Below are 18,465 nucleotides of genomic sequence, written 5' to 3'. Positions count from 1 at the left end.
CCCCTCGATTGTTGACAAGTGTAATTTATTTACTATCCAAGATGCATTTCTGTTTTTAAAAATCCATTTGCTGCATTCACACTTTGCATCCCCCAGTATGCATTTAGGGAATTACATGTTTTTAATCTAAAAGTCCACAACAAGAGAAGCTCCCAAGGAAAATGTTTATTTTGTTATTGTTTAATGGTTTATCTCAGAATTTTAACAGCCCCCTGTCACTCCTGAACACCCCTCAACCGTCCCACCCACAGAAGTCTGAACAGTTGTGTTATATAGATTCTCATAACAGAAAAATAGAAAGGAGTACTGAAAGAAAATGGTTACAAGAGGAAATATAAACCAACAAGCACATATGCGAGTAAATAAGTCATTAAAAGGAATACAGACAAAAAGCACAAGCCATCTTGCATAACCGCCATGTATTCAGACCCTTAGACATTGGTTCATTTCATTCCGTGTCTAGCTCAAGGAAATTCTCTGAAACCTTTCTTCCATTTGTAATGTAATCTAAAAGGTCTTTTTGTAGAAAATATCCTTTCGGTTTTTCAGTTTTGCAGGATTATATGCTTAGAGGCCAACTTGGCCATAGCAAATCATTCTCCCCGTCTGTCTGCCAAGTTCCAGTAAAGGCCATGTGCCCTACCAGAGCACCTTAAATGACTTATCTAGCATCATATTGATTCATATCTTAGCTTCTTTTCAGAAGGGAGCTATCAGTGGGCAGCTACACAGGAGTAGTGTGAGAATTGCTGGCAACAGTTTATACCTCCAACCATTGTCATCCTGGGAGAGACTCAGGATTTGAAGATGAACTGGTTTTTTGATGCATTAATCTTAGCCTAATATATCAGGTAGATGATTTAATCACTTGTAAGGCCGCTTTCCAGTGTGGAGGTTTTAATTATATTTTGCTCTGTTTTGGTAATCATTTTCTTTCTTGAATTGCTTGCCTCAGTCTGAGGATCACAGAATTGTGAGCAATGAAGGTGTTCCAGGGGTCTTCTTGGCCCCTCACTGCTAAAAATGAATTCCCTTAACCTGAAGATTCCTCATTTTTTCCTTTAACCCCTTCAGGGAAGTAGCTTCGTCACCTTGAGGGCTCTGGCAATGATGGGAAGTGGCACGCTGAATGTCTTTCCCCACTGAGTGTAATGGGATATGCAGCTTTCCCAAAATGGAAAAGATGCTGAGAGCATAATTTCTTCCTGGAGAAGATGCCCACTGTGTCTTTCCCGTTATTGTTGAGGTCTCCTCACTAGCTACCCACTCTCCCAAGGTGCAAGTTTCTTTTTCTTGGGGGAGGGAGAGGTGGTAGTACAGTGGTACCTCTGGTTACGTACTTAATTCATTCTGGAGGTCCATTCTTAACCTGAAGCTGTTCTTAACCTGAAGCACCACTTTAGCTAATGGGGCCTCCCGCTGCTGCCAGAGCAAGATTTCTGTTCTCATCCTGAAGCAAAGTTCTTAACCTGAAGCACTATTTCTGAGTTAGCGGAGTCTTTAACCTGAAGCGTATGTATGTAACCTGAAGGGTCTGTAACCCGAGGTACTGCTGTAGACTCAAAAGTGCTTGCATTTCGCCTTTCAGACCTTAAAACGGAATGCTCAAAAGCATCCCTGCAAAGGTCTCTAATGTTCAGCTTCAATGCTTGAGGGCCACAAATGATTTTGGGGGCAAACCCTGGTACCCATTCATGGACTGATTGATTCCTAGCCTGCCCTTCCTCCCAAAGGAGGCTATAAAAAGACTTTTTAATTCCAATACAGATGCAGACTGGGAAAGAGCTCAACTTTAAAGGTTTGTGCTCTTCCACTGCATGTCTTGCATAGTGTTGTAAAACTATCTTACGGGTGCCCACAGCAAGAGCATCATGTTTTGGAAGCCCAGCCTCCCAAGCAGCATATCCCATTACACTCAGTGGGGAAAGACATTCAGCGTGCCACTTCCCATCATTGCCAGAGCCCTCTGCCTGCCTGCCATACAGTTCCCCTTCCACAAGGTGATAGTTCTGCTTAATTTGGGGGGGGGGGAGAGATTCTGCCTCTGATTTTAACCCTTGAAAGATTCATACACAACTGTAGAATGGATGTAAATAAGTGAAGCTTTTCTTTGGGGTCGTTTTCATGTACCTGGATCTGCATTCTGCAGTTACGCACAAAAAGTAGAAATCAATAGCTTTTGCAGTTTAATTCCAAACTGGCAGCGATAACTGTCTGTCCCTTGACTTTTTTTGTCCTTAAACACATGAGATTTGGCACCATACTCTCTCATTTATGTGTCAAGGGTCATGTGAAACAGAACCTTGAAAATGGTGCCCCTGCAACTCCAGCACATCAAGGGAATTTTGGGAGATGCCTCCTCACTTAGCCTACTTTAACTGCAAAAGATGTCAGTGGGAATTCCTACTTACACCATTGTATTTGTCGTTTGGCTGGTAGAAGCCAAACCTGTGTGTGTGTGTGTGTGTGTGTGTGTTTTCTTTTCCGTCTATACTGTTCCCCAACTCCAGGTTGTTTTTAAAAAACAACAAACTGTGGGTGTGGGAGCTAAGTCTATATGCAAATTCTGTTTTGTCCTGTCTGAGTAGACTTGAGCATGATTGTTTGATTGCTTCTGTTCTATGCTACTTCATTCTCCGCCTTTTGTAGGTTATTCTCTGATTTGTGTAGCTCCTGTTTTATGAGGGTTATGTTCGTGTTGAATTGCAGTGCTAAACCCTAATTTTCTTTTGTCAGAATTGTTCCATGTGTATATAAAAAGCCAAGCTCACACCTGATCAATGGTTATTGATTTGTGATGTGCCCTGAAATGTATTAAATACTCAAGGTCTTGCTACGAAGCCATTAAGCATGGGGATTGCTTTCAGGAATAATGTATTTAGTATTCTGCCAGGAAGTCCTGCCTGGGTGGAAATCTGGATCATACCAATATAAGGTTAGAATATAATAGAAAAGAGAAATATGCCCCCCCCCCCCAAAAAAAAGTACCTAAAACTGCAGATGAAATGATTGGGATGCCACTACAAAAAAGGATTCCTCATTACTGCTACAGATCTCTCATACAGTGACAAGTAATCTTAATTTTATTGATGTAAATTTACTTGGAGGTCACCTAGTCAAACTTTCTGCACAATTCAGGGTCTGGAATGCAGGATCTGCAACTTCAGCCTTCCTGACATATGGCTGCCCAACCTTTTCTTAAATACTTCCTCCAGAGGAGAGCACCACCTACTCAAGGCAGTCTGTACAACTACGAAACAGCTCTTACCAATAAGACGCATCTCCAAGTGTTTAGCCAAAACCTGCAATTTCCACCCTTTGGCCTTAATTGTACCCTCTGGAGCAGGTCTCTTTTGGGACATCCCATTTGAATATTGTAATTGCTCCTCATTCTGTGGATATGGGGCAAACAGATGCGTTGAGGACCTCTTAGACCAGTAGCATCACACTTGTCTGGGCAAGTCATTTCAATACTCTTGAGCTTCAATATTCAGCAAGATGAATTCTATAGAACAGGTGGGGAGTCTGTGCACACACACACACACACACACACACACACAATATTTGGACTCCAACTCCCATCAGCCTCAGCCACCATAGCCATGGTCAGGATTAATGGGACTTTTAGTCCGCAGACATAAAGAGGGGGACACAGGTTCCCCAACTCTGCTATAACAGAATAACCTTCCCCTCCCTTGACTTAGGTGTTGTAAGGTGCATCTCGCTATCTGTATCTTTCCATAAAATGTCAATCTAGTTCAGGGGTAGCCAACATGGCTCTCTTCAGCTCCCATAATTCCTGAGCTTTGGCTGTGCTGACAATGTCTGTTGGGTGTTGTACTCTACAACATTAGAGTCTGCCACCTTGACCAGCCTTGGTCTGATCAGTTGCATAAGCCCTAGAAGGCTTATGCCTCTCCCAGACAGCCTCGCCCAGATCGATTGTGTTTTCATTGGCCCTAACAGGGGAATAAGAGAGAGACTAGTTTACCAGGCTAGAGGGATGGTGTCTTCGAAGCTGAGGAGAGAGCCTTTTTGAATTGGTTTTATTTTATAAGCCCCTGCATACATGCCCAAGTTGGCCATTCCTGACAGAGGAGCATCCTAGGTGGTAGACGTCTTCCTAGCAGAGTCAGTTGTGATAAGTTAAGGGAAAGTTCAAATAAAGTGCTGCTGAGCATTGGGCTTTCTCTCTCTTGCTATCTCACTCCCCTAAGCTCCACTGCATTTCAGTTGCTAGGGTAAATTAGCCAAATGAAATTACATGAGTTTATCCCTGTTCAGAGGGTTTAAAAAAAAAAAAACCCGCAGTGACTTTTTCCTGTTTTTATAGTGTTTGGTTTTCATATTGCTGTTTTATTATGGACTGTGGTGTTTAAGTTTGCTGTGATTCACTCTTCAGCCGTGTGAATGCATTAGAAGGAGAGGATATAAATATCTGAATGAATAAATAAAGCCTTCTGACCAGTTCAGCAGAATGCAAAGGCCAAGCAAGTCAGCCTGTAGAATTGTAATGTGGTTTGCGGGTTCCTGGGTAAAGATATGTGAAGAAAACTATGGTTTTGAGTCATAGTATTATCCCACTAGCATCTAGATGCCACGAGGCATAAGTAGAACATTCATGTTATCTTTTAAAATAAGAATTTGAGAGTTGCTTCACTATTCTTATGTCTTCTTTTCTGGAGTGACTGTGAATTTCTCCACATGAAAATCAGTGATTCGTCACAACAGAAAATACATCTGCCAGGGGATAGATTTAGATTGCTTGTAACCAAGAACTGCAGAAATGTATTTTTAATGAGAGACAATGGAGGCTATTTTTCATCTGCATGTTTAGCTACTCCGTCAGTTTGGTAGGCAACCAAATATATGTATATTTTAAAATGGCATTTAAATAGGCCAACTGTCAGTAGAGAGCAGTAGAGGGCTTGAGAAGATTCTAACGCCATTACCTATAAAAGATAATGGAGTCTGACTCATGTAAGGAGGAAATTGTTATTGCCAAAAACTGACAATAAAACATTAAGGAATGTATCCTTATATACCGGGTAAATAATGCCTAAAGTGCAGGAAAGCTTATCATCATCCGCAAAGGCCTGCTGTATTGTCTTTATTCAAAACTGAATAGTAATGTTATTCAAAGGCAGCAGATCTTCATATCAGTTTTGTAAGCCAATCAAGACTATGGTCAAGCAGCTGAAGAACTTAAGGGTGGCTCTGCCCACAAGGAAGGTCACTGTCTCTAGGTCTTTGAGGGGTCTAAGGTGTCCCATACAGGACTACTTCTCACTGAGATGGTAAATCTGTGTCTGGCCTCTTCCCCCATCCTCAGATGGAACATTTCCTTGCAAAAGTTTTCTATGCACATAAATCTTTTTGCACATCAGGGAGAGAGCCAGGTTAAGTGTTAGTTTTCTATATGGATGATGGGTTTTTTTAATGTTTATTTTTGTATCTTTGCCCATTCGATTGTGAACTGCCACATGCACCCCCTAATTGGTTTACCACCTCATTGAAAACCAGGCCAAAGTGTAGATCTTGTTAGCTGGGGATCAGCTTGTCTGATTGCTTACCTACATGGTATCTTTTTGTCATTATATTCTAATGTTGACGTTCTTGTCTTTATGTCTATGCATTCTTCAGCTTTGAGGATAACAGACCCTTCATCAAGTAAGAATGACCTGAATGACTGATAAATTCCATTTATCAGTGTGGTCCCATGAACTGGCTGTCAGATCAGTACTTTAAAAGTCATTACAGCTTCTGTCATTCACATTTGAGGGAGGCAGAAGAGCAAACTGTGCAGGAAAACTGTAAGGCCTACAGCTTCTATGTTTCGTGTTCCTTGATTGGCTATCACCTGGACTTCCTCGTGATCTGTTGTAGTACAGACTTTGGATACCCCCGCACTGCTCCCTGCTGGGTCATAATGCACATCTCTGCAAGTCCTTGACGTGATCACTTTACCTTTGAATGGTTAAATGCAATTGAGGGGTAAATGTTCAAAGGAATGCTAACATTATTTATTTCACCCAATATCTGTCCTGAATTGGCAATTCTGGACAATACATAGAAAATTCTTCTTTAGTTTTCGGTTCCATTCAGTCAATGACTGCATGGCAATGTTTGAATATTTTGCTTCTGTCTTCAAAAATAGCCCTTTGAATAACACAAGTCTGTACAGAATTGTTTAAAGTTAACGGAAACAACAAAGCATCAATTATGGGCCTTGGATAATAATGCACCACATATCCTGCAAGAAAAAACACTGAATCAATAGCACAACTAATGCAAGTGCCTCTTATTTTGCAGTGGACTTTCAGTTTGTTCTTCTGGTGAAGAGTCCTTTGTGTTCATTTCTTTTGTCTCATTCTCATCTCTGTCATTCTTTCAATCTTTTACAAGAGTGGGGAATACAATTTATTTTAGGCTGGCTTCACTTTCTTGCAAGTCTCTTTTTGACAGCAAAAAAAAAAACCCCAAAACAATTTGTACAATTTCTGCATGAACCCAAATATTTTTGTTCAGAGTTAAACCGACAGCGATTAACTCATTGTATAGTTCCATGATACAAACCCAAGCTTTTAATTTCTACATGAAGTCGTGGCTTTGTGTGTGTGCGTGGCATACCTAGATTATGAAAAGGCTCTATACAATGAAGGTAAAATATTATTTTTGATTGATTCTTGATGACTTCCACCCCAATCTCTACATTCCTGGGGACTGTGGTAAAGCCAAACTCCACAACCATGCCATTCTGCATGAAGATCTGCCCTCACTATTGTATTGTGTGGGAAAGTTACCGTATTTTTCGCTATATAGGATGCACCCGACCATAGGACGCACCTTGTTTTAGGGGGAAGAACAAGGGGGGAAAAATCTCCCCCTCTCTGCTCAGTGCCCCTTCAGCGAAGCGGCAGGAGAAATGGAGCCCCTTCCATTTCTCCTCCCTCTTGGCTGAAGGGGCGCTGCACAGCTCTCCCTCTCTGCTGAAGCCGGGAGAGTCTTGCTATCCCTGAAGCCTTCGGAGCACAGCGCGAGCTCCCACTGCGCTCCGCAGGCTTCGGGTTCCTTTTGCTGAAATTGGGAGAGCAAGACTCTCCAGGCTTCAGAGAAAGCAACGCGAAGCCTCCGGAGCACAGAGGGAGCGCTCCCTCTGCGCTTCGGAGGCTTCGCGTTGCTATCGCTGAAGCCAAGGAGCCTGCATTTGCTCCATAGGACACACACACATTTCCCCTTAATTTTTGGAGGAGGAAAAGTGTGTCCTATAGAGCAAAAAATACAGTAAATGCAAGAGAACCCCGTGCAAACAACCAATCTTTAGTCTGGAGACTCTATATTTATAGAATACCTTTTTTGACCATAATGTAGCATCTGGTCTACAAACAGCTACCATTTCCCCATTTGCTTCCACCGCATAAAGCTTCTTCTTCCGCATTGTTAGTTTTTTGTAGTTCAGGTGTTGATGTTTAAAAAACCCCCAGTGCTGGTGTGAACAGTTTCAAGTACCGCATGTCTTTAAGGAAACTCCAATGTCTATGCTCTAGTGCTTTCCAATTTGCTTCAGTGGCAGGTTCAATTTCACCTGAAGATTTTATGGCTCCAGCGAGATCTAACCAACATTTCAGTTAATGCAAAAACTAGGGTTGCCATACGTCCGGAATTTCTCGGACGTAGCCGGAATACTGCATTCGGAAGTAGCCTCTATGCTTTCGCCATCGTAATTTGTGTTCAGCTCAGGGTGGACCTTCCTGAACCTCCCGACCAGGAGCTTCGCTTCAGCTTAATTATATCCTGGTAATAAACATACTTAGGGATGCAGGTGGCACTCTGGGTTAAACCGCAGAGCCTAGGACTTGCCGATCAGAAGGTTGGCGGTTCGAATACCCGCGACGGGGTGAGCTCCCGTTGCTCGGTCCCAGCTCCTGCCCACCTAGCAGTTTGAAAGCACATCAAAGTGCAAGTAGATAAATAGGTACCACTCTGGCGGGAAGGTAAACGGCGTTTCCGTGCGCTGCTCTGGTTCGCCAGAAGCGGCTTAGTCATGCTGGCCACATGACCCGGAAGCAACCCCAGAGTCGGTCACGACTGGACCTAATGGTCAGGGGTCCCTTTACCTTTAATAAACATGCAATTACATACAGAACTAACGTTGCACCAATGATAGGGTTGCCATATGTCTGGAATTTTCTGAACGTAGCCAGTGTTTAGCCCCCTTAAACAGGGTGGAAATCATGGAAATGTCTAAGAAAATATGGCAGCCCATGTCGGTAGTATAGATTTTGGCGATTTTCATTAAAAAAATAGCTCAAAAACTCTTTTTGAAATGTGGCAACCCTACAAAAACTAGCGTAGCCCTGAGGTCTGTATGCACACACTTACAGCTCCTCCAAACTGAAGAGTCGTAGCAAAGCACAATATTTACACAGTTTAATAAAAAAAAATTGGGCTGTGATTGAGTACTTCATATGCTGCAAATCCACACCCAGAAACTGGGCATTGTGCTCACTACGTACAGCAGCTATCACTGCCTTTCTTTAAACCAAAAAAAACCCTCTTAAAATTCAAAGGATGCTGAAAGGAAAATGGTTTTGTGATTCTTCTAAGGTCAGAGAATATTGAGGTGAAACTGAATGAAAGGCAGGTAGTGATGCAATCTGGCTGGCATGCTAAAGTTGCTTTGTTGGCTTGCAGCTGCTGTAACAACAACAACAACAACAACAACAACAACAACAACAACAACAACAATTCAAAATGCCACTCTGTAGTAATATTTTATTCGTTGGCTATCTTTGGGGGGGGGGGGAATTGAGCATTACTAATGTGTACATGAAACTTCAAAACAATGTACATATTTGCAATATTGCGAAGAAATTATACAGCATGACTGTCCTGGTTTGCTACATGAATTATATTGATTTCCTTTTAAACTGCCTAAATAAACAAGCCCCCCCCCCTTCAGAATACATGTAAGCTCATGAATAAATAGATAAATAAATAATTAGGAAGTAGATCATTTCAAGAAACAATTGCAGTGTTTAACATTTCTCAACTCAGTAAAAGTAAGGGTTGCTAAGACATATTAACCCAGTTGTTTAAGAAGCAATAAGCATTGTGTTATTAAAGGTAAAGGTAAAGGGACCCCTGACAGCTTAGCAATTATGTAGTACAGTATAAAGTGCTTCATAGACATCATCCTAACAATCGTTACGAAAGGATTGTCCCTGTATGTTAGATGCAGAGTCGAGGCTTAGGGAAAGCAACTTCCATATGGCCACCTACTGAATTTATTGAAGAATTGAGATTTGTACCAGTTCGCTACAGCTTATAGTTGTAGCCTAATGTCTGCATCATGGCAGAGTAATTAAAAGAATGTTCCAGTTATGAGTGATATTATGAACCAGCGGATCCTTTTTTCTTTTTCTTAGTTAAACGTGATCCAGTCCTTTGTGTCATTAATCATCTGGATTTTTAGCGTAATCGTAGATCAGTTCCGAATTTTTCTTCCAGTCTGTCACCGTAGCCCTCTCTGCAGTATTCCAAATGAGGTAGTGGGTTGGATTCAACTTGCTCAGTGCACTAGCAGAAACCCACTAGTGCAGTGGAACTCCACCACCACCACCACCATTCTCCACCAAACCAGTCTGGAGGGTCATAGAATCATAGAATCATAGAGTTGGAAGAGACCACAAGGGCCTTCGAGTCCAACCCCCTGCCAACAGAACTGCACAAGGGGGAAGGACATTTGCAGGTCAGGGCATTTGGCAAGCTGATGAACAATTGTTCCCAGTGTCAGTGTTGATCAAAGTGGTCCTAATATCCTACTAGTATGTTATACTCCTCAATGACATTAGCCTGTAGTTTCACAGCAACATATTGTTAACTTGTGTTGTTTGTTACCCATAACCCCCTCCTAAATTGTTATCTACGATGAAAATGCCTAGCAGGCTCTTCTTATACTTGTTCATTCCTTTTTCTTTTATTGTGTGTAACATTTGCCTTTATCCTATAAAATTAATTTCAGCTTTCTAATATATCAGAATCAATTGAAATGCCAGCAGCCAGCTTATCCCCCGCTTGACAACTGTATCAGTCATTGATTAATCGTAGAACCAACGATGACCAAAAGGTCATCACATCTGATTCTTATTGCTCTTTCTCCAGTGTGTGTGTGTACGTGCATGGGCACAGACAGACACACATACACACACTGAAAAACAGGACCATTTGCAGACCATCTATATCTTTTGCAACATATGCATTCCAGTATGCCACAGAAAAGTGCAATATAGTAAAGTTGACTTGAGCGAATAAGCCAAGCTTACTACAGCAGGAAGAAAACAGCCCAAGAAGCAGGTGCCCAAGAGACAACTAAGCCTTGTGTCAGGTGTCCATACAGCAGAGGGGGCTTGGAATTGTCCCCATTGGTTCTGCCCGTTCGTGGCTCTCTTATACTATTTTCTGCAAGTGGTCTGCTCAGTGGGCTACAAACATAGCTCCATTTCCTCCCAGAATATGGATCAGGTGTACGGATCCTCCTTTTAGACCACTTTGCAGACATCACATCTAGTATGAGATTGAGACCAGGCCAGCAGGCATGATCCACATGCATTGCCACACTGTCTGAACAGGGAATTTGTCTTCCTATAAGGAGATTTACTGTAGTCAGTCCTACACAATCGCCATCCTAATTCTAATAACCCCCCAAGGTTGTAGGTTGGGGGCTCCTGACCCGTTGAAAACAAAGAAGGCACCAGAATATTTAAAATAACCCAAAGGTATACTTCCAATTTTTTCCAGACATTAAGCTCCTTTATTTCCCATTAGTATTCCAGGAAAAGCATTCCTTGAATGTCTCATTTCTAATGACCTCTTTCTATTTTGATCATATGTCTCAGAATAATAATAATTTTCAACCCACATATTAATTTTAACTCTCGTTTTTAATTACCATTCTGTTGGTGCAGGTCGTTGTACCAGGTTCTTCCTCTTTCTCTCATTTTGTCCTGTACTCTACAAAACGCTTTGAATAGTTTTGCTGCTCCTACGGTCAGTCCAGCTGGTTTCCTTTGAAACTTTTCCAACTGCACTGCAGATGCACCGTCTTCTGATGGTTGTATATAAAACCACATAAGACCGCTATCTAATCTGTTGTTGATCCATTAATTGTTCCTCAATTAGTGCAAATTTTTTACGCATGTGAGTACTTAATTTATCGTAATCACGTCTTGTCTGCAGTTCTGAAGGTTCCTTAGGAGACTATCATGTGGGAAAAGATCAAAAACTTGGCTTCAAAACGTATTAAGTTCAGTGAAATCCCCCGCCAACCGAGCCAGATATTTAGACTGATCTGGCATGATTTGTTGTTAGCTGCTATTAAGATCATCTTAATCTCGTCTTAGAATCCACCCCCTGGAAGCCCCATGACTGCTTCTATGGGAAAAACACTTTGCATGCTTATTGGGATTACCTAATGTGTACTCAAGAAGCTTTAGGGTTCCTTATCTGCACACCGGCCAAAATAGGCATTACATGCAGATCCATACGACGTCACCCCACTCAATGTCCATTTTAAAACCAGAAGTAGCTACTTACTTCTGGAGGGACAAGAAATGGTAAGGAAAGGAATTGGCAGTGAAAGGAGACTGCTTAACCCTTTGTCAGCCTGCTATTTTTTCCTCTCCCAATCCCAGAACAATCACAATTTTCTCTGGTGTTTAAAATCTCAATATCATCATCATTTTCTCTGGCATTGATTGGCTGATTTGATTTCAAAAGAAGGGATTAAGGTAATCTCAAATGCATCTGTGTCTAACATCTAGTTTATTCCTCATTAACTTCAAAAATTTTCTTAGGCATAGCAGTCTGACTTGTGTGTAGCTCCTTTTCTTGCTTTTTATAGAGACAAGCGCAATATTTTCTCCCCCCCCCCTTTGGGATCATGCATATTCTTCATCCTCCAGTACTATAGAAACATTCCTGAGATTTCTCTAGCTTAGCCAGGCAGAATTTAAAACTACTCCTTGCCCTGACAGGGAGCGATCATAAGATTTTGAAACTGCTACAAGAAATGGGTTTGGGGTGCCTTCAAATGTGAGGGGGCTTGAAAAGCGCTTGTTCTACTGCTGCTGCCCCAAGGCTCCCTATAACTTTTGGGAAGGGGGAAGGCAATGGGTGGTATTCAACTAAGTTATACTCAAAGTAGATCCATTCAAATAAATGAACATGGCTGAGTTAGGTCCATTGATATCAATAGCTCTACTCTAAGTAAACTTTGGTTGGATACCCCACATTAAGATCACTTACGAAGGACTGAGAAACCAAGCGAACTGCAGATAATGTGCAATATCACAACAAATAGTCTACAGCATAATCCTGAGGGCAGTTTGGGTGGAAGGGAAGCTGTGCAAGAGTGCCATTGTGCTCCCATTCTTCTCAATGGGGCTTTCATAGGAGATTTTGTAAGATTGTGAGCTGAGCCAATAGGCATGGACGGAACGGAGGCCAATTCAAAATATTTTGCATTTTCCTCTTATCATGTAGCATCTGCATATTTCATTACATTTACACTGCTGCTGCTGCTGCTGCCCCAGAACATTTGCTACAAACATTTGCTGCTGCCTAAAAATGTGTGTTAAAAGAAGCTTTTTCATGCTCATGACATTTTCATCTGTGTATTCCCCCCCCCAAAGTTATAATAATAAAGTGCATTGAATTCAAAAAGCGCATTCGCAAATATGTGTGCGGCGTTTTCCTTCTCCGCAAGGAATAGCATGAAATGCTTGTTCTGTGCATCGTGCTGTTTTCTCTATGAATCAAAGACACTTTCCCTTTCTGTCTTTCTCTTTTCTTTCTCTCTCTCTCCGCAGGTCGTGGGTTATAGGTGCAATAGCTCTGCTCTGCCTATTAGGACTGACCTGGGCCTTTGGACTTATGTATATTAATGAAAGCACCGTCATCATGGCATACCTCTTCACCATTTTCAATTCTCTGCAGGGAATGTTTATATTCATTTTCCATTGTGTCCTCCAGAAAAAGGTAAGGACAATTATTCTACGGTGAAGAGACGTGATGGGGCTATTTCATTGCCTAGCAACCACCGCAAATGTTGGCTGACCGTGCCTTGCATTTTGTGTTGCCGTGGTTGGACTTTGGGGCGGTTCACATTAGAGGTGAGGCCAAATGTGTCTGAACCAGCAGCGAAAGCAAGAGGGTACTGCTGGGAGGCACTGTTGTTTCACTGAGCCTCTTGGGCTTGCTGATCAGAAGGTCGGCAGTTCAAATCCCCGCAATGACGGGGTGAGCTCCTGTGGCTTGGTCCCAGCTCCTGCCAACCTAGCAGTTCGAAAGCACACCAGTGCAAGTAGATCAATAGGTACCACTCCAGCAGGAAGGTAAACGGTGTTTCCATGCGCTCTGACTTCCAGTACGCCAGAAGCAGTTTAGTCATGCTGGCCACATGACCCGGAAAGCTGTCTGTGGACAAATGCCAGCTCCCTCGGCCTGAAAGTGAGATGAGCACCGCAACCCCAGAGTCGTCTGTGACTGGACTTTACCATCCTGGGGTCCTTTACCTTTTCCTGCTGAATACAGAGTGTTGATATGAGCCAGGGACAAGCAATGTGATGCTCTCCAGATGTTGGCCTACAACTTCTGTCAGCCCCAGGCAACCCCTGATATAAGCTATATATGGAAGTTTGGGGTACACTGCAAATTTATGCCCTCTGAATTTTTTCCTGGGTTTTGGAACTCCAGTTAACCTGGCCTGTTTGCAACAACACGGATATGGTAGCAATCCACCATTTTTCAAGGGGTGTTATCTAAAAGTGCTAGGTGAATTCATTTGTTGCAGACCCTCACATGAGTTCACCACCTTGCTGAAGCTAAGCAGGTCTATGTGTTGTCAGTGCCAGGGAGACGACATGTGCGTCACCTTTGTTTCCTTGGCAGAAAAAAAGACAGGATATAAAAATACTCCCCATCCATTCTAACATTCTGTTTCCAGCAGTAGTCGGCCAAATGAAAGGCAGTGTGCAGGAATGGAAAGTGTGTCAGGCTAGGACAGTGGCGACCTCATTTCAAATCCCTCTTTGGTCATGAAGATCACTGTGTGGCAGAGGTTAGCCGCCTCTTTACAGGTTTGTTGTGAACCAGGAGAATAAAATATACAGCCCCTCAGCTCCTTAACGAATGCTCAGGATAAAAAATATATATTTAAAAACAATATACACCTGGGAAGTTTACAAGCTGGATAGGGTATTAGCACACCCCTGTTCATTTCCACATGTGCAGTAAAGAAAGAGGAAAGGTTGTATATGATATAATCTCTTAGACTCCTAAGATAATAAGAAATTTGAGTTTATGTTCCTCATTATTAAAATGGGCAAATATTTTCTAGAAGTTCTTCTGTGTGCTCAGTTTTTTGAAGATATAATGCATATCTTATGTGGCTTAGCAAACTTTCCCGAGGTATCTGTTCTGCACATATTTCTCCCCCCAAAAAATATGTAATAATTGTCTGGATTGCATTGGCCTATAGTTGCAGGGTATCATATATAGATGGCATTAAGCAGTGGTGATAGACTTGTAAATGCAGACAGCAACTGAGCATCGTTGTTGTTTTAGTTCTTCCACCGGATTCTCTGGGCCCCACAACGCCTCCTCTTGACTCTTGAGCTGCCAGGTCCCAATTCTTCAGCTGCCCAAGTATGTGGAGCCGGTGGGAGAAACAGGAATCATAGAATCATAGAATCCTAGAGTTGGAAGAGACCACCAGGGCCATCGAGTCCAACCCCCTGCCAAGCAGGAAACACCATCAGAGCACTCCTGACATATGGTTGTCAAGCCTCTGCTTAAAGACCTCCAAAGAAGGAGACTCCACCACACTCCTTGGCAGCAAATTCCACTGTCAAACAGCTCTTCCTGTCAGGAAGTTCTTCCTAATGTTTAGGTGGAATCTTCTTTCTTGTAGTTTGGATCCATTGCTCCGTGTCCGCTTCTCTGGAGCAAGCAGAAAACAACCTTTCTCCCTCCTCTATGTGACATCCTTTTATATATTTGAACATGGCTATCATATCACCCCTTAACCTCCTCTTCTCCAGGCTAAACATGCCAGGAGCACGATTAGAGAAAGAAATGGGGCCAAAGGGAACCTACTAGCTGGTTTGTTGGCTTAACTCTTAAGAAAAACCAGGAGCCAACTCTAAAAAGTAGGAATCGGTGTCTGGCACAACAAGACTTTTCAAATTATTGACTGTAGCATTGTGGGGGGTGAGAAGAGATATATTTTATACTCCTTTCCAGGCAGCAAAATGCACAGGTTCTCTTTGATTTGGCTGATAATATGCATAGGACTTCAGTACACCAATTTACATCTATATTGTACTTTCTGAAATGTCATCTTGAAATGCAACCTATACTGTCTCAGCTCAGCCTACATGCTTATAGCAAAGTAATTCTCCAAGTGATGGTACTTAATGTTGCCACCATTCTCATGCAGGCAGGAGGAACGAGCAGGCTTAGGGAAGGCCAAGGTTTGCAGAAGTACCAAAACAAACCCCCAGCTCAATGAGAGCTGAGCATGAACAGTGGATACAGAACACCGGCTGACTGTTGGGCGCATAAAACTGGAAGGAAGGGGAGTGGAAAAGAACATGGGTGTTCCACTTTGCAACATAAGTCTCACTTATTCTTCTTAATGCTCTCCATTAGTTCTTTGTCTGGGATAGCACAGTTGGTAGAGCATGAGAGTCTTAATCTTAGGGTTGTGAGTTCTAATTCCACGTTGGGCAAAAGTTTCCTACGTTGCAGGGGGTTGGACTAGATGACCCTCGTGGTCCCTACCAGCTGCACAATTCTATGATACTCCCTTTGCAAATTTCCTCCCAAGTAACGTTTGAAATTGTTGAACCATAGGAATAATCTGGGAACTCCACTTGATGAACTCATTTTTATCCCTTTTCCCAGCCCTGCACCTACTTTCTGCTAACTCCTATTCTATATTTCTCCACATTTTAAAAAATGTGTCATGGGATAGTACATTACAAATCCTGCTGATAATAATAGCTCCTAGTAATCCATGCGAACACCAAGCGTGCTCTTTGGGCTAAACAAAATTACAGAGAAGTAGCGATAATCATCCCATTTTCCTCTTGATGGTTATAATTGGTTTATTACAGTGCTGCGCTGAAACCTTTCCTCCCATTTCTCAGAACATTTATGCCCCTACAAAAGAGAGTTCTGGTTTTCGTGCCTCACGCACATGTAGAGTTTTTCAGAATATTGGTGGATGTGGAGTTAAGCTGGCCCAGTTGGCTGACATTAATACATGTTTTCCTTTCCATTAAACTTTTCTCCTGTGTCTCCTGATCAGAAAAAAAGCCCATGGTACCTCATGGCACTTCTCCATGGCTTTTCACTGAAGCACAGCAAATCAAGGAGCATAGTGACTGGAAACTTGAGAACTGTATCCTCACTGATTTTGTTCTTAAGAGAGGTCCTCCACCCCCTTTTAAAAAATATTTCTGCCCTGTTACTTTTTGAAAGAAGTGAATTTCATATTAAATTTACTATATGCTTCATGTGCGTTTGTTAGGATGCACGCTTTAAAGTTTGTTGAAAGAAAAATATCCACAATGCTGCTGAATTAAAGAAAAAAGAAAGCTGGGCCCTGCTATAAAATACTGCCATCTATCCCTGACATGCAGATGCTTACCTGAACCTGAGAGGACTGAAGAAAAGTTAGCTTCAAAGGCAGGGGTCCCTGCTCTAATTTGGGTCTGACTTCCTGTGGGGGAAAGCTTCCTTTTTTAGCTTTTGAACATTTTAAAAGGGCAACCGGTTGGTTTTCAAGTCAATGGAGCATGAGGCTTCTGTGTGCAATTGAGTGCTTGATTTGACCTAGAAGGGTGTCCAGGGGGACAATTTAGCCACCGCTAGCCTGAAATATAACAATGCAGGGCTGCTAAAACCTTTCTGCAGTCTCTCTCTCTCTTGCTCTCTCCCAGCAACCCTTCAACCAACAGCAGTTATCCTCAGCCTAACCAGCAATGAGGAGATAAAAGCAACGGATAATAATGCACAGTTCTTGTAAGCTGCTCCCTCAGCTTCGGCGCAACCTGCAGTAGGGGTCCAGTACCTCATGGCAACACTGTGAGGTTTTTGTAGGCCAGGGTGGGTAGAAGCGAGATTGGGATTTATCAGTAGATAGACTGGTAGATTGCCAGATGATTTGCGAAAGATAATGCCAAGTTTCCAACTCCCAATGGCAGACTGAGGCAGCCATCTTGGGCAGCAGAATCCCAAAGGGCAGCAATGGGTTCCGGCGAGATCTTGCCACCCCGGCCACTTCTCCTGGCTTCTCCCATGGCCTGCTACCACTGATGCTGCCAGAGAAGCAAGGGGAAGTGGACCTCTTGCGATCCCTTGCCTTAACCCAGAACCTGCAGCCATGCAACCCTGGTAAGCCGCAGGCAGCAAAACAGGACAGGCCATCCCTGCCCAATGGTTGGATGATGATGTTGTTTAGTCGTGTCCGACTCTTCGTGACCTCCTGGACCAGAGCACACCAGGCACTCCTCTCTTCCACTGCCTCCCGCAGCTTGGTCAAACTCATGTTCGACGCTTCGAGAACACTGTCCCCCCCATCTCGTCCTCTGTTGTCCCCTTCTCCTTGTGCCCTCCATCTTTCCCAACATCAGGGTCTTTTCCAGGGAGCCTTCTCTTCTCATGAGGTGGCCAAAGTCTTGGAGCCTCAGCTTCACGATCTGTCCTTCCAGTGAGCACTCAGGGCTGATTTCCTTCAGAATGGAGACGTTTGATTTTCTTGCAGTCCATGGGACTCTCAAGAGTCTCCTCCAGCACCAGAATTCAAAAGTATCCATTCTTTGGCGATCAGCCTTCTTTATGGTCCAGCTCTCACTTCCATACATCACTACTGGGAAAACCATAGCTTGAACTATACGAACCTTTGTTGGTAGTCAACCTTTTTATACCTACCACCCACTAATGCATCTTTCTTGATGGTAAATTTCCTTACCACCCACCTGAAATCCTGAAACACCCACTAGTGGGCTGTAGGGACCAGGTTGACAACCCCTGACTTATAGCATTCTTCCATGCAGTGATTACTATTTTTGTGCTATGTTGTTCTTTCTAAGCCTTGCTGAAATGCACACTTTATGGCAAACTTCCTCTCATTATCAATATATTCTTGTTACAGCTGTGTGCCTCTTAGCAGCTCCTTGTGCTTGTAGCCATTGTTACAATGGGATTCTTGAGGTGTAAAGACACTTAATTTGATTATACTAAGATGCAGGATCCTTCCAGCGCTCAACTAGTATCCACATTGTAGGATCACAATGTAGACAAAATAAATCAGCAATTTGAAAGACAACCTATGTCAGTGGGTAAATTACCACAGCTTCACTATATAAAACATACACAATAATACATATATTCCAGTCG

General features: G+C 42.8%; 1 protein-coding gene across 16 annotated transcripts in view; it reads left to right on the top strand.

Moving 5' to 3' along the window:
* ADGRL3 (adhesion G protein-coupled receptor L3) overlaps positions 1 to 18,465 on the top strand; it is a 524,012-nt gene that overhangs the window by 431,114 nt on the left and 74,433 nt on the right. For 9 of the 16 annotated variants that reach the window (XM_083419414.1, XM_083419412.1, XM_083419411.1 and 6 more), the window contains one exon: positions 12,870 to 13,038. In XM_083419414.1, coding sequence (XP_083275540.1) covers positions 12,870 to 13,038 — 169 coding nt within the window. Of the gene's footprint in view, positions 1 to 5,643; positions 5,671 to 12,869; positions 13,039 to 18,465 lie in introns of all 16 variants that reach the window. The other 7 variants (XM_083419409.1, XM_083419419.1, XM_083419415.1 and 4 more) reach the window with 1 other exon arrangement.

This window comes from Podarcis tiliguerta (genome assembly GCF_965153285.1).
Source record: "Podarcis tiliguerta genome assembly, chromosome: 17".
NCBI classification, from domain to species: domain Eukaryota; kingdom Metazoa; phylum Chordata; class Lepidosauria; order Squamata; family Lacertidae; genus Podarcis; species Podarcis tiliguerta.
This window is presented reverse-complemented; position numbering and strand designations above follow the sequence as displayed.